Source organism: Elephas maximus, chromosome 19 (genome assembly GCF_024166365.1).
Source record: "Elephas maximus indicus isolate mEleMax1 chromosome 19, mEleMax1 primary haplotype, whole genome shotgun sequence".
NCBI lineage: Eukaryota > Metazoa > Chordata > Mammalia > Proboscidea > Elephantidae > Elephas > Elephas maximus.
In genome coordinates this window covers 68,382,879-68,410,467 of record NC_064837.1, presented here as the reverse complement: position 1 = coordinate 68,410,467, position 27,589 = coordinate 68,382,879, and the positions used below count along the sequence as shown (strand labels likewise).

Sequence of the window (27,589 nt, the reverse complement as noted above, 5' to 3'; positions counted from 1 at the left end):
AGGTCTTTCTTCTGAGGAGCCCTGGTGGGTTCAAACCACTGACCTTTTGGTTAGCAGCCAAGCGCTTAGTCACTGTACCACCAAGGCACCTTGGGCTAAGGGTAAAGTTGTGAAAAGCATTCTTGTCCACTTACACGTGGCACAATGCGGAAAGGATAGTGAACACTTTGGAGGCAGGCGCGGCGTCCAAAATCAACTAGAAGTTTAACAAAATGACTCTCAGTTGGCTGGAGAATGGGAAAGGGAGGGGCTAGGGCCGGAAAAAGTGAATTTGATGCTATAGCGGAGCTGTATGTTGCTCGTGTGTCTAGAAGCTTCTTATCTTGTCCTGGTGGTGCCAGGGTGGGAGATAGAGGTGGGACTGGAGTTACGGAAGGCTGAGAAGCCCTGGGTGACGGGAAAGCTGGCGTCAGCCGTTGGACGGTGCGCGAGTCCCCCGTTCCCCACCGCCTTCATGTTCCGAGATTGGATCTGTATAGACCCACCTTTGCTGCTGAAAACCAGCAGGCAGTGTCCCCCTTCCAGGTCCTCACCTTGGCCAGCAATGAGCGGATCCCCCTGAACCGTACCATGAGGCTGGTGTTCGAGATCAGCCACCTGAGGACAGCTACCCCAGCCACCGTCTCCAGAGCCGGGATACTGTACATCAACCCAGCGGACCTGGGGTGGAACCCGTGAGTTGGGCTTCCCTCCTACTGTTCCCAGGTGTAGGGGAGCAAGATGGAGCTGAGGGCTGCTGTGTGTTTAGTAGTCACTTAGCACTTACCGTGAGCCAGGCCTCCTTCTATGAACCTTAAAGATGTTAACTCAGGTCATCCTTCCTTTCTATTCCCTCCCCTCCCCACCCCTCCCCTCCCCTCCTTGTGGCAGCAAGAGTGGCTCCCAGCTGTCCCACACTACCCATGCCCCATAGCTAGCAGTTCCAGGAAACAAGCACAACCCTCACTGCCCCAGCATCCTCATCAGACCCCCTTAAGATCCACCGCTGGCCCCGCTTGAGACAGAGGCCTCATTTGGACCAAGCACCACCCAGGGGTGGCGAGCCGGAGTCACAGCCCACCTGTAGTGGACAGGAGGCGTGTACAAAGGGCTGGGGCTCAGGGCGGACCCAGCCCACAGCCACCGCTGCCACCCAGTGCCCTCTCTCCCAGTGTGGTGAGCAGCTGGATCGAGAGGCGCAAGGTGCAGTCGGAGAAGGCCAACCTGATGATCCTCTTCGACAAGTACCTGCCCACCTGCCTGGACAAGCTGCGGGTCGGCTTCAAGAAGATCACGCCAGTGCCCGAGATCACGGTCATCCAGATGATCCTCTACCTGCTCGAGTGCCTCCTGACCGAGAAGAACACTCCGCCCGACTCGCCCAAGGAGCTCTACGAGCTCTACTTCGTGTTCGCCTGCTTCTGGTCCTTCGGCGGTGCCATGTTCCAGGACCAGGTGGCGGCCGGGCCACGGGGCTGTGGGGGCGCCAGCCGCCTAGATGCACCTCTCAGACCCCCATCTAGCTGGCCTCCTCTTTTTTCTGAACAGCTTGTGGATTATCGCGTCGAATTCAGCAAATGGTGGATCAATGAATTCAAAACCATCAAGTTCCCCTCACAGGGGACCATCTTTGACTACTACATTGACCCCGACACCAAGAAGTTCCTGCCATGGTCGGACAAGGTGCCCTCCTTCGAGCTGGACCCAGATGTCCCTCTGCAGGTAGCTCCCCAGATGGTGGCAGCCTCCGACAGGCAGGAGCAGGGTGGGATGTTCCAGTGCTGACGAGTGTCAGCGCAGGGCCCTTAACATGAGGATGGGATTAAAAATACCAGCGTCGTGTGTTCAGCAGATGCTGACCCTCGGGCCAAGTCTCAAAGCCACCCCCTCCCCGCAGGCCTCCCTGGTCCACACCACCGAGACCACTCGCATCCGCTACTTCATGGACCTGCTCATGGGGAAGTCGTGGCCTGTGATGCTGGTGGGGAACGCGGGCACGGGCAAGTCAGTGCTGATGGGGGACAAGCTGGAGAGCCTGAGCACCGATGACTACATGGTGCAGGCTGTGCCCTTCAACTTCTATACCACCTCGGCCATGCTGCAGGGTGAGGCCAGGCAGGGACGGGCTGGGGGCTGGGGGGCGGCAGGTAAGGCCATGCTGCAGGGTGAGGCCAGGCAGGAACGGGCTGGGAGCTGGGGGCAGGGGGTGAGGCCAGGCTGGGGCTGGAGCCTAAGGGCTGGGGTGTGGGACTAGGGTTGGGATTAGACCATGCTGCAGGGTGAGGCTGGCCAGGCTAGAAGCTGGGGGCCAGGGTGGAGGGTGAGGTTACGTGAGGTTGGGGCTGCGGGCTAGGGCTGGAGTCGGAGACTGGGGGTGGAGTGAGGCAAGGTTGCAGGGTGAGGCTGGAGCTGAGAGTAGGGTGAGGCCATGGCCATGGGTAGGCTGAGGGCTGGGGGTCAGGGTGGGGTGAGGCTGGAGCCAGGGCCAGGGAATAGGGTGCAGGCCAGGGCTCTGGGGGCTGGGAGTCAGGGTCAGGATGAGGCCAGGTCAAGGCCAGGGGCACGATGAGGGCCAGGGTACAAGGTGAGGCCATAGGCTGGGTGCTGGCGACTCAGGGTGAGGCCTGATGGCCAGGGGCCGAGGTACAGAGTCCTCACCACCGGGCCTGAACCCTCAGCAGCAGCTCAGAGGCACAGCTGCCCTGAGTTCCCATTGTCCTCACCTACTCACAGCCCCAGGGACTCACCTACTGACCCCCCACCCCCACCCCGGGGCCACCTCCACAGTCCTTGCACAGAGTGATGTGTTCCCTCACAGAGCTGGTTATGGTGGACAGCTGCTGCCCAGCTGGATGGTGGCCTGAACCTCTGGGGCAGGGGCTGGGGGTGGAGTGAGGCCAGGGTGCCGGGCTGGGGGCAGGGTGTTTCCCAGGACCCCTGGGCCTGCTGCTCTGTCTCTGGCCTGTGGGGCAGCCGCTTGTCTGTTTGTTCCCAGGGTCGGCAAGGCAAAGCCCACCCCTCAGGATCCCCTCAGCTTCACTCCCCCTTTCTTGGGGTGACCCGTGCTTCTAGGGGCCTTCACCCCAACACGTTGTGCTCTAACGGGTCTAATGGAGCAGCAGGCTCGGGAAGTCTGGTGGTCAACCCTCTCCGCCTGCCCTAGGGGTCCTAGAGAAGCCCCTGGAGAAGAAATCGGGTAGGAACTATGGACCGCCAGGCACCAAGAAGCTGATCTACTTCATCGACGACATGAACATGCCCGAGGTGGACAAGTACGGCACGGTGGCCCCGCACACGCTCATCCGGCAGCACATGGATCACGGGCACTGGTAACCAGGCTGCCGGGGCTGCTGGGGGTGGGCGGGCCAGGTCTGTCTCCTCTTCCACTCTACAGACATGCCTGGACGTCTGCTATGGACCACAGGCACTGGTAACTGGGCCACCAGGGGTGGGAGGGCAAGGACTGTCCCCTCGTCCACTCTACAGGCATGCCTGGACGTCTCCTATACTCCTGGCTCGGGGCTGGGCCTGGAGCTGCTGTAGAGGGGCACAGACAGGTCCCTACTCACTGAGGTGGTCGAGGTGCAGTTACAGAATGAAGGGGGATTTTTATTTATTCCTTTGTGTGTTTCCTAATTTTCCAAATTCTTAACACTGATCATGTTGCATAAAGGGCGTCACAGGGTCGCACGGATGGTTAAGTGCTCAACTACTAGCCAAAAAGTTTGGCCTGGTGATCTGCTTCCAAAAAGTCCCAGCCTTGAAAACCCTATGGAGCAGTTCTACTCTACACACATGGGGTCACCCTGAGTCAGAATCACTCACGGTAACTAACGACAGCAACATGTTGCATAAGAAAAATGAAGGTAATCGCTGCCCAGCAATGAGGCCCCTGACCATGAGTGTGGGGTGCCATTCTCCAGGAGCACACTGATGGGAATTCATCAGCTGATTGAGGGCTTGCTGCGTCCGCGTGACCAAAGGAATAGGAGCAAGGGAGGTGAATGAAGGTTTGGGGAAGAAATTGCTCAGGAGTGCTTGACCACAGGGAAGACACAAAGCCCAGGGGTTGAGGCATCTTGGGGACCATCTCCATGGAGTTAGGAGTGGGAGAATGGCAGAAATACACGAAGAGGATGCTCCTCTTTGAAAGTCCTTGTGAGGCTCTGCAGCAGATCCTAGGTTCTAACGATTATGGTATTCAAATGATTTTTCCTTTTCTGAATATCCACTAACTGTGCAGGCGAAGATGACATAGGCATGAAAGAAACAGGGTGGGGGAATAAAAATTGCTAATTTTTGTCACCGAGAGTTTGTTGAATTGTGATTTCTTAATAAAAAACACAGACTGTGCTTGTACACACCCTTTGTCACAGCTACAGAATCAGAGTTTCCATGGTCTGCAGTAAACTGATCATTAGGACCTGATCCAAAACGCCAACATCTGGGACACCTTAAATACTGCCCATCCCTTTTTCGAAGAATGTTAGAAAAACAATGAACAAAAATGATACTAAGTCTGGATACAACAAAACATCTGACTGTTAAAATGTAAATAGAAGAGCCTACAGCAGCAATGGAATTTTAAGCACAGAGCATTTGTGTGATGTAGGGACCAAAAAAATTCACAGTAGGTTTCCAGACCATGTTACTCCGTGATCTGCCAGAGGTGATGATAGCTATGACGATAAACTTTTAACTAACAGCTTGTTCAGTATGTAAAATAATTAGCAAACTGACATCCTAATAAAACCAATCCTTACGTTACTTGAGTTTTAATGTTTTACTGTCGAGCTTCTTAAGAAAAACTTTGCAAGTTCCCGTGTAGGATCACCCAGGTGAGATCTGCGTTATTTCCATTAAAGAGCTCATCTGTTGAGTTTTCATATGTCTATTCTAGTAATTTCTGTTTGTATCCTGGATTAAAAGAAATAGCTACTTTTAAGTAAATACGTGTGTGTGTGTGTATATAGACATAGATATAGGTATAGATATAGATTAGATACAGATATCCTTGGAAACCCTGGTGGCGTAGCAGTTAAGAGCTATGGCAGCTGACCAAAAGGTCAACAATTCTAATCCACCAGACACTCCTTGGAAATCGTATGGGGTAGTTCTACTCTCTCCTATAGGGTCACTATGAGTCAGAATCAACTCGACGGCAACAGGTTTGGTTTTGGTTTATATACACCCTTGGTGGCACAATGCAATGGTTAAGTGCTCAGCTGCTAACTGAAAGGTCGACGGTTCAAACCCACCAGCTGCTCTGTGAGAGAAAAGGCGTGGTAATCTCCTCCCGTAAAGATTACAGCCTAGGAAATCCTATGGGGCAGTTCTACTCTGTAGGGTCTCTGTGAGTCGGAACAGACTCGACGGCACACAACAACTATGTATATATATAAACCCAAACCAAACCCACTACTGTCGAGTTGATTCTGACTTGTAGCAACCCCAAAGGGTTTCCCAGCCTGTAAATCTCTGTGGAACCATACTGCCACATCTTTCTCCTGCAGAGCCGCTGGTGGTTTCGAACCACTGACCTTTCAGTTGGCAGTCAGTTGCTTTAACCACTGTGCCACCAGGGCTCCTTTATGTGTGTGTGTGTGTGTGTGTGTGTGTTAAACATTTATTGAGTACTGTCTTTCAGGTACTATTCTAGGTGAGTTTTGTGTGTGTGTGTGCGTGCACGTGCATTAACTCATTGGATCCTCATAATGACCCACTGCACAGGTAGGAATACTGAGGCACGGAGAGGTTGACTGATTCGCCCAGAGTCCCAGCACTCCTGAATGGAAGAGCCAAGATATAATAAACCCAAGGCTACACCCTGAGCCAGTCTCTTGCTCTCCTTTCAGACTGTTCCCTGAGAGCATGAAGTATAAATTGGCTGTTTCACATAGAATCCATGAGTTCTTAACAACATGCAAGGCATTCCTGGGGGTGGGCTGGGGACCCTGGACAGCCCCTCTTGGCCCGTGGTGTGCGGCATCAGCCCCTGTGTCCCTCGTGCAGGTATGACAGGCAGAAGCTGACGCTGAAGGACATCCATAACTGCCAGTATGTGGCTTGCATGAATCCCACTTCCGGATCCTTCACCATTGACCCCAGACTCCAGGTGAGCAGAAATCAAGCTCATCTTAGTCAAGGGCAGTGGGTTTGAGGCTCACTTTAGCAAAGAAGAATCAAAGCACGGGTTTGGAACACTGGAGCTGCCGGAGTGACCATCTATGGATTACTCACCAACCTCTCAGAATGTGTCAGGAAATGCAGGGGTGGGGCTGTGAGAGGCTAGCCAGCCCTCCCCACTCCCCCACAGGGCTGCCAGGTTTAGCAAATAAAAACACAGATGCCTCGTCAAATTTGAATTTCAAATAAGCAACAATTCATTTTAGTCAAAGTATGTCCCTTTTTTTTTCTTTCTATACTAAATGTATCTATATATATATTTGCTATTTATCTGAAATTCAGATTGAATGGGGCGTCCCGTCCCATATTGCGCCTGCAACCGCACCTGGGCAGAACCTCCCCTCCAAATTATCTAGCCAGATGGAGACATGGAATATAAACCCACGCCTGTGCCCTACCAAAATCTTTCTTGAGAGCTGCTTCACACATAATATTTAATGTGATTTTACTGTCCATTCTGAGCAAGCCTAAAAGATAATAAGCAATGAGGAGAGGGTCTGCCCTCCCAAGAAGGGGCCCGGCCCCAAGTTGGTCCCCAAGAGCCACCTGACGCAGGTTTGTGGTTGTTCCGGAGCAGCGCCACTTCTGCGTGTTTGCCGTGAGCTTCCCAGGCCAGGAGGCCCTCATGACCATCTACAGCACCATCCTGGCCCAGCACCTAGCCTTCCGCTCAGCCCCCATGGCAGTCCAGAAGATGAGCAGCCAGCTGGTGGCCTCGGCCCTGGGTAAGCTGGCCAGCCTCTGTCCCTTCCTTGCCTGTCAATAAACCTACTGCTTTATGGGGCTGATGGCTTCTTCATACTTTCCCCTGGTAAATATTTTATGTATACTTTTGAATCAACATTTTGTAAATGGTGCTATGTTGCAACAGGAGATATTGTGAGATCCAGTTGCGTCAGGGGGAGGTAGAGGATAGGAAACTCAGTATACAGAAATGATTTACAAGTCAGTCGAGCAACAAGCTTCTTCCCTCTTCTGCTGTGCAGATTTCTTACTTGAATTGTCACCATTTCACAGTCCATTTGCTTGAAAACCTTTCCTATAAGCTCTGCACTTCCTGAGGCCATTAGGAGCATGGAAGAATCGATGTGTCTTTTTCCTATAACAGCCTTGCATCAGAAAGTCGCCACAACATTTCTTCCCACGGCCATTAAGTTTCATTACGTCTTCAACCTCAGGGACCTCTCCAACATTTTCCAGGTACTGGTCTTTCAGCCCTAAGCATGCCTTCTTAGAGCCAAGTGCCTGACCCATTGGCTTTTCCTCCTCTGCCGCTCTCAGGAGAGAAGGCTGACTGGCAGTGGATTGATGATGGTGGTGATGATGTTGAGAGGATGGTGATGGTGGTGGTGATGATGGTGATGGTGATGGTGATTGTAATGTGATGGTGACAATGAGGATGGTGATGGTGGTGATGATGACAGTGATGATGGTGGTGGTGGTGATGGTGATGGTGATGGTGATGAGGATGGTGATGGTGGTGGTGATGGTGATGATGGTGATGATGAGGATGGTGGTGGTGATGATGGTGATGAGGATGGTGATGGTGGTGGTGATGGTGATGACGGTGATGAGGATGGTGGTGGTGATGATGGTGATGATGAGGATGGTGATGGTGGTGATGGTGATGATGATGATGGTGATAATGATGGTGATGATGGTGATAATGATGGTGATGATGGTGGTGATGGTGATAATGATGGTGATGATGGTGATGGTGATGGTGGTGATGATGTGGTGGTGATGATGGTGATAATGGTGATAATGATGGTGATGATGTGATGGTGATGGTGGTGATGATGTGGTGGTGATGATGGTGATGATGGTGATAATGATGGTGATGATGGTGGTGATGGTGATAATGATGGTGATGATGGTGATGGTGATAATGGTGATAATGATGGTGATGATGTGATGGTGATAATGATGGTGATGATGTGATGGTGATAATGATGGTGATGATGTGATGGTGATGGTGATAATGATGGTGATGATGTGATGATGATGGTGATAATGATGGTGATGATGGTAATGATGGTAATAATGAGAATGGTGATGGTGATGATTGTAATGGTGATGGTGATTGTAATGTGATGGTGACAATGAGGATGGTGATGGTGGTGATGATGACAGTGATGATGGTGGTGGTGGTGATGGTGATGGTGATGGTAATGAGGATGGTGATGGTAGTGATGATGGTGATAATGACAGTGATGATGGGGGCGGTGGTGATGGTGAGGATGATGATGATATATGCTCTCCTTTATTGACGGCATACTCTGAGCCAGGCACTGGGTTTGGCCGCTTACCTTCCCATTTTCTCCAAATAATGCATAACCCTGGTGCTCGTATATTCCCATGTTTGCAGAGGGAGAGTCTGAGGCTCCAGGAGGTTAAGTCATGCTTGTCTTCTTCTGCTTCAAGTGTCAGCGCAAATGTCATGCCCTCACAGAGGCCCTGCCTCCACGCCCCCACATTTGCTATCTCACTGCCCTGCTTATTTCATTTATAGCACACACTGCAATATATAATTACCTTATTATTTTGTTTATCTGATTATATCTGCCCATTGGAGTATAAACTCCACGAAGGCAGTGTCTGTCTTGTCACTGTATCTCCAGAGCCCAGAAGAGGGCCTGGCAAATAGCATAACCTCAATTAACACTTGTTGAACCTACCCAAGGTCACTGGGTTAGTAAGTGGCCAAGCCAGGGCAGGACCCAGGCAGGCCCAGACACATGACCCTCTGCTCTGTGGCCTTTGACAGTCTGCCCCGAATGGTCAGACACCCTTGTCCCTTCTCCACCCTCCACCCTGTTAGAATATGAAGCCCTCCACCCTGCCCCTCAGGCCACAGACACACTCTTTGGCCACCAGGGTTTGAATGACCTCGGCAATCAGTGGCTTCACTGGCCCAAAGTAGACGGTGTGCCAATAGCGTAGTGGATTACATCCAGGGGAAGTGATCCCTCTCTCTCTCTTCTCTCATCACACGTCTGCACAGCCCTTGACATACCTTCATAACACAGCCATAGACACTAATCACTCTGTGTTTGGGGCAGGGACTCCTGTTTTCCTTACTGGAGATCTTGAAGACTCCACTGGACCTCGTTCGCCTATGGCTGCATGAAGCTGAACGAGTGTATGGTGACAAAATGGTGGACGAGAAAGACCAGGAGACGTTGAGCAGAGTCACCGTTGCTTCCACCAAGAAGTTCTTTGATGTAAGTTAAGCCACCAGCATCTCTCTGGTGATGGTGATGGTAATAATGTTGATGATGATGATAGCGATGAATAGTGATGAGCCATCATCACCCAAAAGGGGCTGATCTACCCGGGGGTACAGATGGCTACAGCCTTTTGGCCTGAGTCTTACAAGAACACTTTGGTGGGGGTGGGATGATCCACATTAAACAAAAACCAAGCTGGTTGCCATCAGGTTGATCCCAACTTGTGGCAACCCCATGTATGTCAGAGTAAAACTGCACTCCACAGGGTTTTCATGACAGTGACCCTTCGGAATCAGACTGCTAGGCCGTTCTTCTGAGGTGTCTCTGGGTGGGTTCAAACTGCCAATTTTTCGGTTAGCAGCTGAGCATTTGATCATTTATGCTACCCAAGGACTCCACAATCCACGTTAAACCAACCAACTAACCCACTGCCGTTGAGTTCATTCTGACTCATAGCCACCCTGTAGGCCAAGTAGAACTGCCCTATAGGGTTTCCAAGGAATGAATTGTGGGTCCAAACTGCTGTCTTTTTTATTAGAAGCTGAGCTTTTTACCACTTATGCACATTAAAAAAACAAACCCAGTGCCGTCCCACTTAATGACCTTGTGAGGTGGATGTGGATCCGAGGGAAAACGTGTTGGCCATGCAGCAGATGAGTGCACAGTGGTCTCCCTCCACTCATTTGGAGTCTACAAAGCCCCAGCTTGCTTCAGTAGGCTCTGTTGGCATGTCCTTGGTTTTCATGGTGGAATCTCTTTTTGGGTTAGCCGTTCATTATTAGCATGGCAGGGACTGGACCATCCCACCAGGGATTGGTGCCCAGTAGTTTGCAGGGCCCACAGCAACAACAGCTTGGGCCCCAGAAGACTCAGCCTGGCTTCCTGGAGATGTCTTAGGTCACCTTGACAAGATACTGCTGATAATTACCTGTGAGTTCACGGTGGCAAAAAAAAAGTATCTCTACTTCTAGGATCTCGGTGATGAACTCTTATTTGCCAAGCCAAATATCTTCTGCCACTTTACTCAAGGGATCGGCGATCCGAAATACTTCCCCGTGTCTGATGTGGCTCACCTGAACAAGCTTCTGGTGGAAGTGCTGGACAGCTACAATGAGGTCAACGCCGTCATGAATCTGGTGAGTGGTGTGGGGACCGGGAGCGAGGGCCAGGAACCAGCTTTCCTCTCCGGTTCCATGGTGAGATTTCATCCACATTCCGTGGGCTGCAGGACTCACAGCACACACGCCAATGGGCCGCCCTGCTGATGCTGCCAAGGGACCGATGTGGTTCTGCGGTGTGAACGGAGGCGGTTCCAGTTGCTGTAAGACTTTGGGGCCTCTCGCTGGTCTCTGCAGGTGTTATTTGAAGACGCGGTGGCCCACATTTGCAGGATCAACCGCATCCTGGAGTCCCCCAGAGGGAACGCCCTGCTGGTAGGGGTGGGTGGCAGCGGCAAGCAGAGCCTGTCCCGCCTGGCCGCCTACATCAGCGCCCTGGACGTGTTCCAGATCACCCTCAAGAAGGGCTACGGGATCCCGGACCTCAAGGTGAGGGTTGGGGAAGCGGAGAAACTGTCACCAGTCCCTTCTCTAAGATGAAGCCCGCCAACACGGAGAATCTGTCTGGCCCACCAACAGGCCTTACCTAGAGGATTTTTATCTTAGGAAGCAAAGGCCACGGAACACCGTCCAGTGGCCAAGCCCAGGGGCGGAGGTTGGAGGAAGTAAACCTCAATTTCCCGATGGGTTCCAGCAGCCCAGGGGATTCAGTTCTTGCCCCTCGTCACCGAATTGTTGCAGTGGTCCCCCTTTCTCCAGTTTAAAGAACCCATGACACGTGTGCAGCGCTGTGCCCGGATCTGAATTAATAAAACAAACATTAATGCGAACGGGTCTCCCATCCCCAAGACAGGCTGCCGAGGCTTTTTATTGATTTCTTCTTCCCGAAAATTCGCTCTCCAAGAGGACCTGCGTGCTAGTCGAACACTGTTAGTCCAGAACAAATCATTGCAGTGCTTCAGATTAGAACTGAAATTCATTTGACCGCTTGATACAGCCGGGTCTCTGTATCTCCATTTGCGTTAATGCTCAGGGCGTCTTCTGTGCACCTGGCATATAAAGGGCCTAAAAACTGTACTTTTTAAAACCTAGTAATAAAGGGTCCCCGAACGGAGCAAATGGTTTGCGTTCAACTGCTAACCTAAAGAGCTCAGCTGCTAACCAAAAGGTCAGCAAGTCAAATCCACCAGCCGCTCCTTGGAAACCCTATGGGGCCGTTCTACTCTGTCCTATAGGGTTACTATGAGTCAGAATCGACTCAACGGCAATGGGTTTTACTAACCCAAAGGCTCGCAGTTCAAACCCACCCAGTGGCACCACGGAAAAAAAGCCCCGGCAATCTGCTTCCATAAAGGTTACAGCCAAGAGAACCCTGTGGAGCAGTTTGTAACACCTGGGGTCACCATGAGTCAGAACCAACTCAACAGCAACTTTTGGCTTTCAGCTGAGCACTTAACCACTGTGCCACCAGGCTGCTTTTGTTCAGCTTCCTAGCAGCATGGCAGCCTCCAGCAACAGACAGGTGGTGGCAGAAAATAAGAATCCTGCCGCTGAACCTTCACTGCCTCCTTGAATTTAGATGAGTATCATTAGTTCTGGCATTCATCGACATAAGACTGTAAACTGAGAGGAGTGATTGTTTCTTAGCTCAGACCTGCTGCCGACTCCCCAGGCAGGACCCTCACTGCCATTGTTTGGCTCCCATTTGTGGCCTCCGCTCGCCCAGGCTCAGGGCTTCTCCTCGCTTTTTTTTTTTTCAGCTTGTCAAAAAATGTGGAGTTTGAGGCTTAGCTTTGACCCCAGTTAATACCCCATAAGGAGCACTGGTGGCACAGCGGTTAAGTGCTCGGCTGCTAATCAAAAGGTCAGCGGTTTGAACCCACCAGCTGCTCCACAGGAGAAAGATGTAGCCGTCTGTTTCCGTAAACACTACCCTGTCCTGTAGGGTCCCTGTGAGTTGGAATGGACTCTAGGGCAACGGGTTTGGTTTGAGTTTCGATTTTAGGGTCTCCAGTCAAGGTTTTCATCTCCTTCTACAGACCCCACACCTTTCTTAGGGAGTTTATCTGCACGTATCGTATCTAAGTGACAACCTCTTTAACAAGGAGTCTGTCTTAGTTATCTAATGCTGCTATAACAGAAATACCACAAGTGCGTGATTTTAAGGAACAGAAGTTTATTTTCTCACAGTTTAGGAGGCTAGAAACCTGAATCCAGGGCCCGAACTCTAGGGGACAGCTCAGATCCTTGTCTCAGCTTCTGTGGCCTGGCATTCCTCGGGGCCTTGGAATCTCCACATGGCATCTATCTTGCCCACATTTGTGCTTGCTTCTGTGTCTAATCTGATCTCTGCATAACCCAGAGGTGATTAGGCTTGAGACACACCGTACACACAGCTGTGGCCTCATTAACATAACAAAGAAGCCCTGTTTCCAAATGGGATGGCATCCGTAAGAATAGGGGTTAGGATTCCAGCACGTGTTTGGGGTACACGATTCAGTCCACGACAGAGTCTAAGCGTGTCCTCCTCCGCGCAGCTGGACCTGGCCGCCCAGTACGTAAAGGCGGCGGTAAAGAATGTGCCCTCGGTGTTCCTGATGACGGACTCCCAGGTGGCCGAGGAGCAGTTCCTGGTGCTCATCAATGACCTGCTGGCATCGGGCGAGGTCCCTGGGCTGTTCATGGACGACGAGGTGGAGAACATCATCTCCTCCATGCGGCCACAAGTGAAGTCCCTCGGCATGTCTGACACCCGGGAGACGTGCTGGAAGTTCTTCATCGACAAAGTGCGCAAACAGCTGAAGGTAGTGAGGGCCCCATGCTCAGCGGGGCCCCGGGAGTCCCCGTCGCCTTCAAGGTCTTGTAAAGGTCTTGGGTCTTTACTCTGTGTAGAGTCGGGGGCTCTTCCTTCGCAGGATGCAGAAATGTGCTAGGCTGGAACGGGGTGGCTGCCTGGTGAACCGAACCACCAGTGCCAGCTGCCGTTAAGTGGACTGACTCTTGGTGACCCACATGTGCGAGAGTAGAACTGTGTTCCCGAGGGTTTGCAGTGACTGGCTTCTCAGAATTAGATCACCAAGACGTTCTTCCTAGGTGCCTCTGGGTGGACTTGAACCTCCAGCCTTTCAGTTAGCCACTGAGCCACCAGGCCTCACTGGCCCAAAGTGGGTGTCCATCCCCCTACGCCTTCCTTTGCCCACCCTTTCCTTCCTCTTTGTGGCGGGCACATCAGGAGAGCTTGGAGCTGCACCTGCATCCACACACCTGGAAGGTGCTCTGCAGCCTCCTGGTGGCCACACCCGTGCACAGCACTCTTCCTCTCTGCGCGCTCTGCGGATGTGGCGTGGCTCCACCTCAGTCCTGTGTCCTACATCCAGGTGATTCTCTGCTTCTCCCCTGTTGGCTCTGTGCTGCGAGTGCGAGCAAGGAAGTTCCCTGCAGTGGTCAACTGCACAGCCATTGACTGGTTCCATGAGTGGCCAGAAGACGCCCTGGTGTCCGTTAGCGCCCGCTTCCTGGAGGAAACCGAGGGGATCCCGGTGAGTCCTGGAGGCACGGCTCCACCTGCCACCACCTGCACTGGTGCTCACAGAGCCAGAAAGGCAGGCAGTTGGCTGGAGGGGGAGGGGGCTCCCCAGTTTTCTGGCCTCTGGGGCTGGGGTTAAGGTGAGGCACTCACCCGGGGTGTAAAGTTTGAACTCGCTGCCCAGTCAGCCCTGACCCACGGCAGCCCTGTGTGTGTTGGAGCAGAACTGTGCTCCTTCAGGCTTTTAGTGGCTGATTTATCAGGACTAGATTGCCAGACCTTTCCTCTGAGGCACCTCTGAGTGGACGTGAACCTCCAACCTTCCAGTTAGCAGCCAGCCAAATTCACCGTTTGCACCACCCAGGGACTAAGGGGTGCCAGAGAACTCAGCAATCAGGATAAAATTTTAATGCGATTTTTTAAAAATCAAATTAATGCTAAGAAATTCACGGTGAACGAAACATCAAAATTGTAAAGAAAGCCAAGCTGCCATCGTCGGCTTCCTTCACGAGCCTGCATTACTGGGCGCAGAGGAAGCGTTCTGCAGTCAGCCAAGGCTCCAGCCCGTGCAGCCGCGGCCTCGCTGGGCAGGGTTCTGAAGGCTGACGACTGCATGGGAGCAGACTGGGCGACACAGGGCCTTGTAGGAAGTCACGCGTGCTGACTTAGCACTTTTTTCAGCTTTGATGTGTGTGAACGTGTGCAAGTGTGTGTGTGTGTGTGTGGCGTGCATGTGAGGGAGTGTGTGACTGAGAGTGTGTGTATGTGTGTGACTGCGTGAGAGTGTGTGTGCATGTGAGTGTGTGACTGTGAGAGTGAGTGTGTGTGTGAGTGTACAGCAGAGAGTACGGCAATAGCAAGCACTGCAGTGCCCCTGGCCCTGTGCTGTGTCATGCAGGGCTCACCACAGCCTGGGCAGTGCTGCTGTCACCAGCCCCCCTCTGCAGATGAAGAACCGTATCTTGTCTGGGGTCCTGGCTGGGACTGACTCACTGTGCCTGCAGCAGCCTCCTCCTCCCCTGGGACCACCCTGCCAAGACTTGCACATGCCAGGCAAGCCCCAGGAGGTAAGCCGGCCATCTGTCTGTCTTTGCAGCGGGAAGTCAAGACGTCCATCAGTTTCTTCATGGCCTACGTGCACACGACCGTCAACGAGATGTCCAAAGTGTACTTGGCTACCGAGAGACGCTACAACTACACCACACCCAAAACCTTTCTGGAGCAGATCAAACTTTACCAGAACCTGCTGGCCAAGAAGAGGATGGAGCTGGTGGCCAAGATCGAGAGGCTGGAGAACGGCCTCATGAAGCTGCAGAGCACGGCTTCCCAGGTGGGTGACTTGGGGCCTCAGCGCTGGCACACACCTCTGCGGGGGACGCTGCTCCCCAGGTTTCCACATATGTGGCTAAGCACTAGATGAATATGAGTGCCCTGCCTACTAGAAACTTTCACTCCTGAGCTGGAGATGGTTATGGATTGAATTGTGTCCCCCCAAAATATGTGTTGGAATCCTGACCCCTATACCTGCGGATATAATCCCATCTGGGAATAAAGTTTCCTTTGTTATCTTAGGCCATATCAGTGTTGGGTGTGTCTTAAATCTAATGACTTTTTTTTTATATATATAATATGCACAGCAAAATTTACACCAATTCAACTGTGGATTGCATTTTTCGAGCTGTGCAACCGTTCTCAGCCTCATTTTCTGAGTTGTTCTTCCCTCATTAACATAAACTCTCTGCCCCCTAAGGTTCCTGTCTAATCTTTTGAGCCATAGTTGCCAAGTTGATCCCATAAAGATAGTTCTTAAAAGAGCATAATGCTCAAGGCAGACATTTTTAACTGGTTCATCTAGACTATTGTTTGGTTTTAAGAAGGGGTATCTTTGATTTAAAGATTATCTGGGGGCAGTAGTTTGAGGGGTTCATCCAGCTTCCACGGCTCCAAAAAGCCTGGAGTCTATGGGAATTTGGAATCCTGTTCTGCATTTTCCCCCTTTTGATCAGGATTCTTCTATGGAATCTTTGATCAAAATGTTCATAATGGTAGCCAGGCACCAGCCAGTTCTTCTGGTCTCATGGCAAAGGAGGCAGTTGTTCCTGGAGGCAGTCAGCCTCTCACAGTCTGTTTCCTCCTCCTGTTCCTGACTCTCCTTCTTCTTCTGTTGCTCCAGGTGAATAGAGACCGATTGTCGTGCCTTGGGTGGTTGCTTGCAAGCTTTTAAGACCCCAGGCACTACACAGTGAACTAGGAGGTAGAACAGAAGCACTAAACACCTTATTAGGCCAATTAACTGGAATGTCCCATGAAACCATGGCCCTGAACCTCCAAAACCTAATGACTTCTGAGATAGAAACAGAGCAGACCAGACACAGAGAGAAGCAAGCACAAACAGGGGAAAGACCGATGCCACATAGAGGCCGCCAGGGAACCAGGGAACGCCGGGGCTCCAGAAGCTGAAGGAGACAAGGATCTTCCCCCAGAGCCTAGAGAGAGAGAGCCTTCCCCTAGGGCCAGTGCCCTGAATTTGGACTTTTGGCCTCCTAAACTGTGCGAAAATAAATTTCTCTTCGTGAAAGCCACCCACGTGGGTGTTTCTGATACAGCGGCACTAGGCAACTAGACAACCTGCTTTAAATATGAAAAATGATCCCACACACTTTACAATGGGAGTATTGTCCTGGGTGCCTTACCTGGGAGCTCACACCACACCCTGCTCCCGTCTCCTCTCACGAGGTTGGTGACGGGGCCAAAAACACAGCCATTGAAAATGCGTCCATTCGGCAGCGCCGTTCACTCCGCCCGCCCGGCTCGGAAAGCCCCTGCGACGCCTGGCTTCACACCGTATTGATTTTAGTTTTCTGCCTGGCTTTAAATATCCTCCCTAATGTTTTTTTTTTTAATGTAGTGCCAGCTTCTTTGTCTTTCTTGCCCATCGTGGCTGTCATCCCTGAGGGAGCCTGGCGGCTGCCTCTCCTCTCCTGAGTCATAAGCAAACATGGAAGCTCACTGACCAGGCTGGCCCAAACGTGGCTCTGTTGGAGCCCCAGCTGAGCCAGTCGGGCTGGGTCTTGGTGTCCTGGGGCAGCTGTGACAAAAACACCGCAAGTGGAGGGCTTTAAAGGGCAGGAATGCGTTGTCTCACAGCTCTGGAGGCTAGGAGTTGGAATTCAGGGCATTGGTCAGCAGGGCCGGGCTCTGTCCGCTGCAGGAGAAGGCCCTCACCGGTCTCTGGGCTGCCCTTCCAGTAGCCCTGGGCATTTCTCAGTGTTCCTTTGCTGCTCAGTGGGTTCTCACCTGGTCTCCACCCCGTGTATGTCTCTCTGTGTCTGTTTTCCCTTTCTGTAAGGCACCACTCAAAGGGACTAGGTTTAGGACTCACCCTATTCCTCCATGACCTTGTTAACATTAAAAAAAAAAAAAAAAGAAACCTATCTCCAAGCAGGGTCATGTTCACAGGCACAGAGGTCAGGACTTCCACATATTTTTTGGGGGGACACAATTCAGTTCGTTATAGGCTGACTTGCCCCCAACCACAGGCAACGCGGGACCCAGAAAGCCTTCCCACATGGGGGGGGAAGAGAAAGGGGCTGGCGAAGTAAGACTCGGAGCTTGGAGGAGCCAAGGAGAACTGCCCCCTCACCCACCCCGGGCAGCCTGCTCCAAAGAGGAACAGAGGGAGAGCAAAGTTTGCAGACCCATGGGTGTTTCCTAAAAACACCCAGCAGCTTCCAGACACCCTCCTGCGGAGGCAGAGTGAATGTAGGGGCTGAGAGAGGCCGGGGAGGCTCGCCGCACCATTGCTGTGTGCCGTCAGTCGATACCAACTCACAGCGTAGAACTGCCCCGCAGGGTTTCCTAGGATGTCATCTTTGCAGGAGCAGATTGCCAGGTCTTCCTCCTGCCTAGCCACTGGGTGCGTTTGAACCACCAACCTTTTGGTTAGCAGGCGAGTGCTTAACTGTTGCACCCCCAGGGCTCAACACTGAAAATGGGGCTGGGGAAAAGGAGCCCACTCTGTCACGCACTGCTTCCAGCACACCCTCCCTTCTGACCAGACCTGGGACCTCATGCTGGCTTAGCCAGAAAGCTTTTTATTCCTGTGGCCAAGCTTTCCCTCTCTCAGGGCTGCCAGCCTAGAAGGCCCCTCAGCCCCTCCCAGCACCCCTCAGCACTGTGGTTCAGTTGTCTTTTTTCATTCTGGTCAGTTCAACTGCCAACTCCTTGCACACCGGTGTATGTCTCATACTTGTGGCCCCGTGTACACAGTCAGTGCTCAATAAATGCTTGCTTTCAATCAGTTGAAAAGACTCGTCCCATTGAGGCTGAGGCTGGCCCACTCGGAGGGCAGCAACCCAAGCTTGCGCGTTTCTGGGCACCCCCTCCCCCAGGTGGACGACTTGAAAGCCAAGTTGGCCGTGCAGGAGGCCGAGCTCAAGCAGAAAAACGAGAATGCAGACAAGCTGATCCAGGTGGTGGGTGTGGAGACTGAGAAGGTCAGCAAGGAGAAAGCCATCGCTGACGAGGAGGAGATCAAGGTTGAGGTCATCAACAAGGTACTGCCAGCCAGAGCCACACATGACCCGGGGGGTCCACCCGCTGCCCACCGTGTCTTCCTCCAAGTGCCAGGAAGGCGAGACTTCATGCAGGCCGAGCTTCCCCAGCCCCAGAGGGTCTGAGAGGGGAGCATTGAGCCCAGCGCAGTGTTCCCAGCTTAGGGGTGTTTCCTTTTAGAGGCAGCCCGTCCCAGAGCCCCCCACCTCAAAGTGCAGCCCCAAGACCCTCAGTGGAGGGGGCATCCAGGGACCTATGATAAATGCAGCTTCTCGGCCCAGCCCAGACTGCTGAATCGGGGCTGCCTTTTATTTCTTGTTGATTTTGTTGTTGTTGGTTTGTGACTTAGGAGACCCCATGCATTACAGAGTAGATCTGCTCCATAGGGTTTTCTTGGCTATAATCTTTATGGAAGGAGCCCTGGCTCCCCCTCAGTCCGAGAAGCATGAGATCAGGAAGGAACAGGTCTTATTCCAGAATCCCAAGTCCCCCGGCGCACTGCTCCTTCTGAGCGCTGAGGGTGTTGGGGTAGGGGGGCAGGGAGAGGAAGGAGGCCCGGACAGCAGTAAACACAAGGCCTTGGGAACACAGAGGGAAGCAGGGACACGGCCAGAGGCAGGACAGGACTACTGCTGATGGAGCTCAGGACATGCTGGGGCTGCCTGGCTGCCTGGGGAGAGGTGGCCCCAAGGCCCCCTACATGCAACCCACCCAGGGTAGGACCCTGGGTTGACCCTGCCCTCCTGGCCTCCTTCCAGAACGTCACTGAGAAGCAAAAGGCCTGTGAGACTGACCTGGCCAAAGCGGAGCCGGCCCTGCTGGCAGCCCAAGAAGCCCTGGACACTCTGAACAAGGTAGACAAAAGGAGAGGAAGGGAGACTCCTGGCCCAGCAGCGAGGGGGGCGGGGTTTTCTTTCCAGTTTGTGTGGAACAAGGCCCCCTGCGGCTCCCCAGGTGGGGCTGTCACCGAGGCCCCCAGTCCCGCTGGGCGGCCCAGATGCCCTGTCAGAGCTGTCACCTCTGCCGTTTGCAGAACAACCTGACGGAGCTCAAGTCCTTTGGGTCCCCTCCCGATGCTGTGGTCAATGTCACGGCTGCCGTCATGATCTTGACCGCGCCCGGGGGCAAGATCCCCAAGGACAAGAGCTGGAAGGCGGCAAAAATCATGATGGGCAAAGTGGACACCTTCCTGGACTCACTGAAGAAGTTCGACAAGGAGCACATCCCCGAAGCCTGTCTGAAAGCATTTAAGTAGGTCCGGGCCGAGCTCGGCTGGCTGTGCGTTCTCTGCGTGGTCCCAAGCCTACCCCTTGGGTGGTGGGACCCTCAGCATGCATGCGTCCCAACAGAAAGCATCTGTGTTGGCCAGGGCAGGGCAGGGTCTTAGCTGAGCAGAACAAGGTAGAAAGCTCACGTGACTGGGGACTGGCAAGTCCAAAATCCCTATGTCAGGCAACAACCCCTGCTGAGAATTTGCATGTCTAACAAGTTCCCAGGCCATGCTAATGCTGCTGGTTAGGGACCAGTTCTGAGAACCACTAGTAGAGCAGTGATTCTCAAAATTTATTATACATAAGAATCACCTGGAGATCTTGTTAAACTGTAGATTCTGATTCAGTATATCTGAGGTGGAAATGCAAATTTAAGTGGAGCAAGTTTCCAGCAGGGGTTCGAATCTTTACAGAAGCAGATTTCCAGGTCTTTTCTCCCAAGAAGCTGCTAGTGAGTTCGAACCACCAACCTTTTGGTTAGCAGCTGAGCACTTAACCACTGCTCCACCAAAGCTCCTTATTGTATTGTAGATGTTAACCACAAGTAAATACCTTCGTAGTAACATCTAGATTAGCATTTGACTAAACAACTGGGTACCATCACCTAGCTAAGCTGCCACACAAAAATGAGTTGTTGTTAGGTGCCAGCCCATCAGCTCTGACTCATAGCAACAGAACAAAACACTGCTCTGTCCTGTGCCACCCTCTCAATCATTGCTATGTTTGAACCCATTGTTGCAGCCACTGTGTCAATCTGTCTCATTGAGGGTGTTCCTCTTTTTCATTGACCCTCTACTTTGCCAAGCATGATGTCCAAAGTACCTAAGACAAAGTCTCACCATCCTCCCTTCTAAGGAGCATTCTGGGTATACTTCTTCGGAGACAGACTTGTTCATTCTTCTGGCAGTCCACGGTGTATTCAGTATTCTTCGCCTATGCCATAATTCAAATGAATGAATTTTTCTTCGGTCTTCCTTGTTCACTGTCCACCTTTCGCATGTATATGAGGTGATTGAGAACACCATGGCTTGGGTCAGGTGCACCTTAGTCCTCAAAGTGACACCTTTAAATGTCTTTATATAAAATGAGATCATCCCTATAAAGCACCAGGAGCATACCAAGCCAAAAAACCCACTGCCATCGAGTCGATTCCAACCCGCAGTGACCCTATAGGGCACAGTAGAACTGCCCCATAGGGTTTCGAAGGCTGTAATCTTTATGGAAGATTACATACGGAACAATGGACTCGAACATAACAACGATCACGAGGTTGGTACAGGACTAGGCTGTGTTTCGTCCTGTGGTACATAGAGTCACTGTGAGTCGGAACGGACTCGACGGCACCTAACAACAACGACAATTTTATGGAAGCAGTCTGCCACATCTTTCTCCCTCGGAGTGGCTGGTGGGTTCAAACTACTAGCCTTTAGGTTAGCAGCCAAGCACTTTAACCACTGTGCCACGCGGGCACCACCAGGAGCCTTCCTTGTCCCTCTTAGTCCGAAACCTGTTCAGCAAGGTAACACACGAAAGCCTCCATTTGACAGGTGGTTAAGATACCAGACATAAACAAAACAAAACTCAGCATTCCCCCTTGCTGTGGCCCCTGACCAGTGGCCAGAGTAGGGGAGCCCTGCAGCACTGCAGAGCTGAGGACAAACCCTGAAGGTGCGCATCCCGGCGCAGCCCTAGAGGTCAGAGCCTCCCCTTCCCCTCTCCAGGCCCTACCAAGGCAACCCCACGTTCGACCCCGAGTTCATCCGCTCTAAGTCCACGGCCGCCGCGGGCCTGTGCTCCTGGTGCATCAACATCGTCCGCTTCTATGAGGTCTACTGCGACGTGGCCCCCAAGAGGCAGGCCCTGGAGGAGGCGAACGCAGAACTGGCGGAGGCGCAGGAGAAGCTCTCCCGGATCAAGAACAAAATCGCCGTAAGTGCTGGCAGCTTCCCTAGTAAAACATGGACTCTGCGGCCGGTCAACATGTCTGCTGAGAGTGCGGTGGCGTGGCCTGCTGTCGTGAATTATTGAGCAGAGCAAGAGGACGCTGACGCTGGAGGGCCCCAGGGGTGGCTGGAGGCTGCGCAGCAGCCACATGCCCTGGAGGGCTCTGTGCCTTTGTGGGAGGCCCAGTCCAGGCTCAGGCAGGGGAAGGGTCCTGCTCTTGCCCCCTGGGAGCTGGTCACGCCTAGCGGCACTCTATTTCAGGACCTGTGCACTCTGTTGTTTTTCCAGGAACTCAATGCCAACTTGAGCAACCTGACGTCAGCGTTCGAGAAAGCGACGGCCGAGAAAATCAAGTGTCAACAAGAGGCCGATGCCACCAATAGGGTGATCTCACTGGCCAACAGGTAGCTGGCGCCTCCCCTGCCCCAGCCACACCTTTTAGATCACCTGGAGGGGACACAGCTCCGCAGGACAGCCTTTGGAGGTGGAGGAATAAGCCCCCAGGTGCAAGCAGTAATGGCTTGGCTTTCGCTTTTTGAGCACCGAGTTAGTGACCAGGGCCTACTGGGTGGCTTCAAACAGCAGAATTTTTATTGTCTCACAGCTCTGAAAGCCAGAAATCTGAAATCAAGTTGTGGGCAGGGCCAGTTCCTTCTGGGGCTTCATGGAGAGTCTGTTCCACACCTCTCTCCCAGCTCCCAGTGGTTGCCGGCCATCCTTGGCTTGTGGCTGCAGCACTCCCATCTCTGCCTCCCCTTCCTATAAGAACACCGCAGTCCCTGGGTGGTGCAAACGGTTAGCATGCTTGGCTGCTAACCAAAGGTTGAAGGTTCCTGTTCACCCAGAGGCACCTCAGAAGAAAGGCCTGGTGAGCTACTTCCAAAAAATCAGCCACTGAAGCCCCATGGCCCTCTGGATGCCACAGCGTTCTGTGGTCACCGTAGCCTCCACCAGACTCAACCACCTCCCTCTAGTCAGAAGCATTTGCCCAACGGTGTCCAGACAGCACGCTTATCGTGCAGGTGAAATGTCAAAAACTGTCAGCGTAGATGCAGTTGTCGTGGGGAAGGGGACGTACATTCCCAGGTGCCTCCAAAACACACAATTTGTGTTTCCCTCACGTTCCACCCTGGCACTTCATTGTTAAACCTCGGAGCCAACGAAGGATTTGAAATCCTGAAGATCCATAGATTAACCAGTGGTGGGGAGCCCCATGTTGGGCTTCCCACCCAACCTCCTCACTCTCTCAAAGGCATCTCTTTATTTCACCACCACCCCCGCCCCTGCCACCCCATTGACCACGTGCTCCCATTGCAGGCTGGTGGGAGGATTAGCATCGGAAAACGTCCGCTGGGCCGAATCCGTGGAGAACTTCAAGAGCCAGGGGGTCACGCTCTGTGGGGACGTCCTGTTGATCTCCGCCTTCGTCTCCTACGTGGGCTACTTCACCAAGAAATACCGAAATGAGCTAATGGAGAAATATTGGATCCCTTATATAAATAAATTAAAGGTGAGAGGCCCATCTGCGCTCGTTACCCCCAGAAAATCAGGGGAGGTGCCGGGCAGGGTGGACTCAGCCAGAGGGCATATGTGCTTCATAAACAAGGCTCCAGCTCTTGTGGGGCTCAGGTTGTGGCCCAGGATTGCCGATGCGGATGTTGCACACACAGCTCATCTGTTTAGAGGGAGGCCAGCGGCTCATCGGAAGTTCAAACCTCTGAGCCGCAGCCTCACGTGAAGAGCTGTTTTCCATTGTGCCATAAGGCCCTCTCACCCCTTCTGAGAAAGTGTGATTTCCACCGGCAGGTACCCATCCCCATCACGAAGGGCCTGGACCCCCTGACTCTGCTAACAGATGACGCGGACGTGGCCACCTGGAACAACCAGGGCCTCCCGAGTGACCGCATGTCCACTGAGAATGCCACCATCCTGTGCAACACAGAGCGCTGGCCGCTCATTGTGGATGCGCAGCTGCAGGGGGTCAAGTGGATCAAAAACAAGTATGGGAGTGAGCTGAAAGCCATCCGCCTGGGACAGAAGAGGTATGTGCGGACCCCAGGGCAGGCTGCACTGAAAGCAGCCCATAGGCTGGGGGCCCCTTGGCTTGGGGACACACCTCAGGCATCTCGTATTTGTTAAATGGATGGATGGACCTGTGAACCCCAATGCTTATGAGCCCACAGCTGGGCATTTCTTTTAGCATTTGGCCCTGGGGGATAGCACAAGGAGTAACAGAATTCAAAGTCAGCTTTTTTTTTTTTTAAGATTTTTTTAACTCTGTAAATTTACTCATTGTCAGAATGTTCGTTTTAGCCATATATATTTAAATATATTTTAGCCATGTGTATTTAAATATGTGGCTAAAATATATATGGTCAGCTCTGACAGGGATCACAACAGAGAGTCCCTGACAAAGTGAAGAAAAATGTAGAACAGAATTCAAATTCATGGAAAAAAACGAGATTTACCGGTCTGGCAGAGACTGGAGGAACCCCCGAGACTTTGGCCCCCGGACACCCTGCTAACTCAGAACTGAAACCATTCCCAAAGCCCACTTTTCAGACAAAGATTAGACAGGCCTATAAAACAAACACTAACACACGGGAGGAACGTGCTTCTTAGTTGAATCAAATATACGAGACCAAATGGGCGGCTCCTATCCAAAAGCAGGATGAGAAGTCAGGAAGGGACAGGAGCTGGACAAATGGACATGGGGAACCTGGGGTGGAAAGGGGGAGTGTGCTGTCACATTGTGGGGATTGCAACCAATGTCACAAAACAATGTGTATAAAATTTTTGAATGAGAAATTAACTTGAGCTATAAATTTTCACCTAAAGCACAATAAAATTTTTTTTAATTGAAAAAAAATACTGGACAAAGAGTTAAAATAAAATATATATGGTTAAAATGAAATATAGATAGAGGTATATTTAGTTTATATATATATATATATATGTATATTCAGCTCTTTTTTCTCTTTCCTCTGTGTATTAGCTTCCTAGGCCTGCTGTAACAAAGGACCACAAACGGTGGCTTTAATACAACAGAAATGGATTCTCTCATAGTTCTGGAGGCTGGAAGTCTGAATCGAGGGTGTCTGCAGGGCCAAGCTCTCTGAAGGCTCTAATCCGTTGCCATCGATTCGATTCCTACTCATAGTGACCCTATAAGACAGAGTAGAACTGCCCCACAGAGTTTCCAAGGAGCACCTGGTGGATTTGAACTGCCAACCTTTTGGTTAGCAGCCGTAGCTTTTAACCACTGTGCCCCAGGGTTTCCTCCGAAGACTATAGTGAAGGATGTTTCCTTACCTCTTCCAGCTTCTCATAGCCCCAGGCATTCCTTGGCTTGTGGCCACATCACTCCCATCTCTGCCTCCGTCTTCACGTGGCATCTTCCCTCTGTGTCTCTTCTCTTCTTGTGAGGACTCTAGTCATTGGATTTAGGGCCCACCACACTCTAGTAGGAACCCCTGATGGCAGAATGGTTGAGAGCTACAGCTGCTAACCAAAAGGTCGGCAGTTCAAATCCACCAGGCGCTCCTTGGAAACCCTGTGGGACGGTTCTACCCTGTCCTATGGGGTCGCTATGAGTCCACGGCAACCGGCTTGGGCTTTTTCGGTTTTGTCTGCTCCGGTAGGACCTCATGTTAACTAGTACCACTGGCAAAGACCCGTTTGCAAATAACGTTACATTCACAAGTACAGGATTAGGACTTCAAATGTGACTTTTTGGAGGACACAACTCAACAACCCACAACACCCCTGTTACCTGCTCCTCCTGCCGTGGGCCTGGCCTGGCTTTGAGCTATTTGCTGGCTGTGGGGCTTCAGGTAGGCCATTTAACCTCTCTGTGGTTTATTTTCTCAGCATAGACAGTAGTGATAATAGTTTCCCTGCTGTTATCGATGGAATTGTGTCCCCCTAAAATGTGTGTCAACTTGGCTAGGCCATGATTCCCAGGATTTTGTGGTTGTCCTCCAGTTTGTGATCTGATGTAATTATCCTATGTGTCATAAATCCTAACTATTATGTTAGTGAGGGAGGAATTACAGGCAGTTATGTTAATGAGGCAGGACTCAATCTACAGGATTAGGTTTCCTCTTGAGTCAGACTCTTTTGAGATATAAGAGAGAAAATCAAGCAGAGAGGAAAGGGACCTCATACCACCAAGCAAGAAGAGCCAGGAGCGGAGTGTGTCTGTCTTAGTCATCTAGTGCTGCTATAACAGAAATACCACAAGTGAATGGCTTTAACAAAGAGAAATTTATTCTCTCAGTCAACTGGTTTACAAGTCCAAATTCAGGACAACGGCTCCAGGGGAAGGCTTTCTCTTTCTGTTGGCTCTGGAGGGAAGGTCCTTGTCCTCTATCTTCCCTTGGTTGAGGAGCTTCTCACATGCAGGGACTGCATGTCCAAAGGACACACTCTGCTCCTGATGCTGCTTTCTTGGTGGTATGAGGTCCCCTTTTATCTCTTGAGAGATAAAAGGCGGTTCAGGCAACACCCCAGGGAAGCTCCTTTTTGGATCAGTAAATTGACCAGAGTAAGGGCGGTATTACAATCCCACCGTAACCCTTTTAACCACAGGCAGAGATTATGATTTATAACACATAAGAAAATCACAAAATGGAGGACAACTACACATGGTCTAACCAAGTTGACACATATTTTGGGGGGGCACAATTCAATCCATTACAGTATCCTTTGGACCCAGGGTCCCTGCCCTGAGAAGCTCCTAGACCAGGGAAAGGTTGATGACAAGGACCTTTCCCCCGAGCTGATAGAAAGAGAAAGCCTTCCCCTGGAGCTGGCACCCTGAATTCGGACTGCTAGCCTGTGAGAGAATAAATTTCTCTTTGTTAAAGCCATCTGCTTGTGGTATTTCTGTTATAGCAGCACTAGATAACTAAGACACCTTGTAACATTCCCAGTGTCCAGGGGAATCAGATGAGATGAGAGATGTGAAAATGTTTGGCTCTGTAAAGACCTCCGCAAACAAAAGGCAGCCTCCCTTTTTTACCTCCTTTCTTGTAAGGCCACATAAGTGATTTAACAGGAAGCCCTCAGCTCCTTTCAGGGAGAATGGGTTGCTGGAAGGGATGAGCTGTCTGCTCTTTGGTCACCTGTCTCGTGCCTTCTCACTCTGACAGCTGCAGCTTCTTCGTCACTGTGTCATATGTACAAGGTGGTGCAAACAGTTTGCACTCAAACTAGTAATCAAAAGGTTGGTGGTTCGAACCCACCCAGTGGTGCTGAGGGAGAAAGGCCTGGCAATCTGCTTCCATAAAGATTACAGCCAAGAAAATCCTGTGGAGCTGTTCTACTCTGTAGTACATGGGGTTGCCATGAGCTGGGATCAACTCGATGGTAATGGGTTTGGTTTCGGTTTGTCGTGTCATATGCCATTAATCGTTTCTGTGGTGTGACTGTAGCTACCTGGACATCATCGAGCAGGCCATTTCTGAAGGAGATGCCTTACTCATCGAGAACATCGGTGAAACCGTGGACCCCGTGTTAGATCCTTTACTGGGCAGGAACACCATCAAAAAGGGAAGGTAAGCTGTGGCCTTCACGTCCGTGGTTCAGTCCAGGTTAACCGCTTCAGAGGCAGGGCCTTGGCGAATGTCTGTAGAGGAAACCTGTGGAACCTTCTTTTGCTTGCCTGGTGAGCTGGAGGGCCTTTAAGAAAATGCCAGCTGGTCCAAAGGAACTCCCAGATCCCAGAGGACAGATGTGGAGATTGTGGGGCCACATCCCGATCAGGAATGTCACTTTTTTTTTTTCCCAATTGTACTTTAGATGAAGGTTTACAGAACAAACTAGTTTCTCATTAAATGG

At 51.7% G+C, this 27,589-nt stretch overlaps 1 protein-coding gene across 1 annotated transcript in view; it reads left to right on the top strand.

The window, feature by feature from the left end:
- The window catches only part of DNAH17 (dynein axonemal heavy chain 17), a 115,242-nt gene that overhangs the window by 58,723 nt on the left and 28,930 nt on the right, over positions 1–27,589 (top strand). The window contains exons 43-64 of the mRNA XM_049859135.1: positions 526–674; positions 1,152–1,434; positions 1,528–1,701; positions 1,877–2,084; positions 3,143–3,308; positions 5,992–6,094; positions 6,743–6,890; positions 7,274–7,365; positions 9,228–9,389; positions 10,367–10,531; positions 10,751–10,942; positions 12,991–13,257; positions 13,831–13,992; positions 15,076–15,309; positions 18,371–18,535; positions 19,292–19,387; positions 19,567–19,784; positions 21,526–21,733; positions 22,037–22,152; positions 23,066–23,258; positions 23,555–23,790; positions 27,184–27,306. Of these exons, the coding sequence (XP_049715092.1) occupies positions 526–674; positions 1,152–1,434; positions 1,528–1,701; positions 1,877–2,084; positions 3,143–3,308; positions 5,992–6,094; positions 6,743–6,890; positions 7,274–7,365; positions 9,228–9,389; positions 10,367–10,531; positions 10,751–10,942; positions 12,991–13,257; positions 13,831–13,992; positions 15,076–15,309; positions 18,371–18,535; positions 19,292–19,387; positions 19,567–19,784; positions 21,526–21,733; positions 22,037–22,152; positions 23,066–23,258; positions 23,555–23,790; positions 27,184–27,306 (3,860 nt within the window). The remainder of the gene's footprint in view (positions 1–525; positions 675–1,151; positions 1,435–1,527; positions 1,702–1,876; positions 2,085–3,142; positions 3,309–5,991; positions 6,095–6,742; positions 6,891–7,273; positions 7,366–9,227; positions 9,390–10,366; positions 10,532–10,750; positions 10,943–12,990; positions 13,258–13,830; positions 13,993–15,075; positions 15,310–18,370; positions 18,536–19,291; positions 19,388–19,566; positions 19,785–21,525; positions 21,734–22,036; positions 22,153–23,065; positions 23,259–23,554; positions 23,791–27,183; positions 27,307–27,589) is intronic.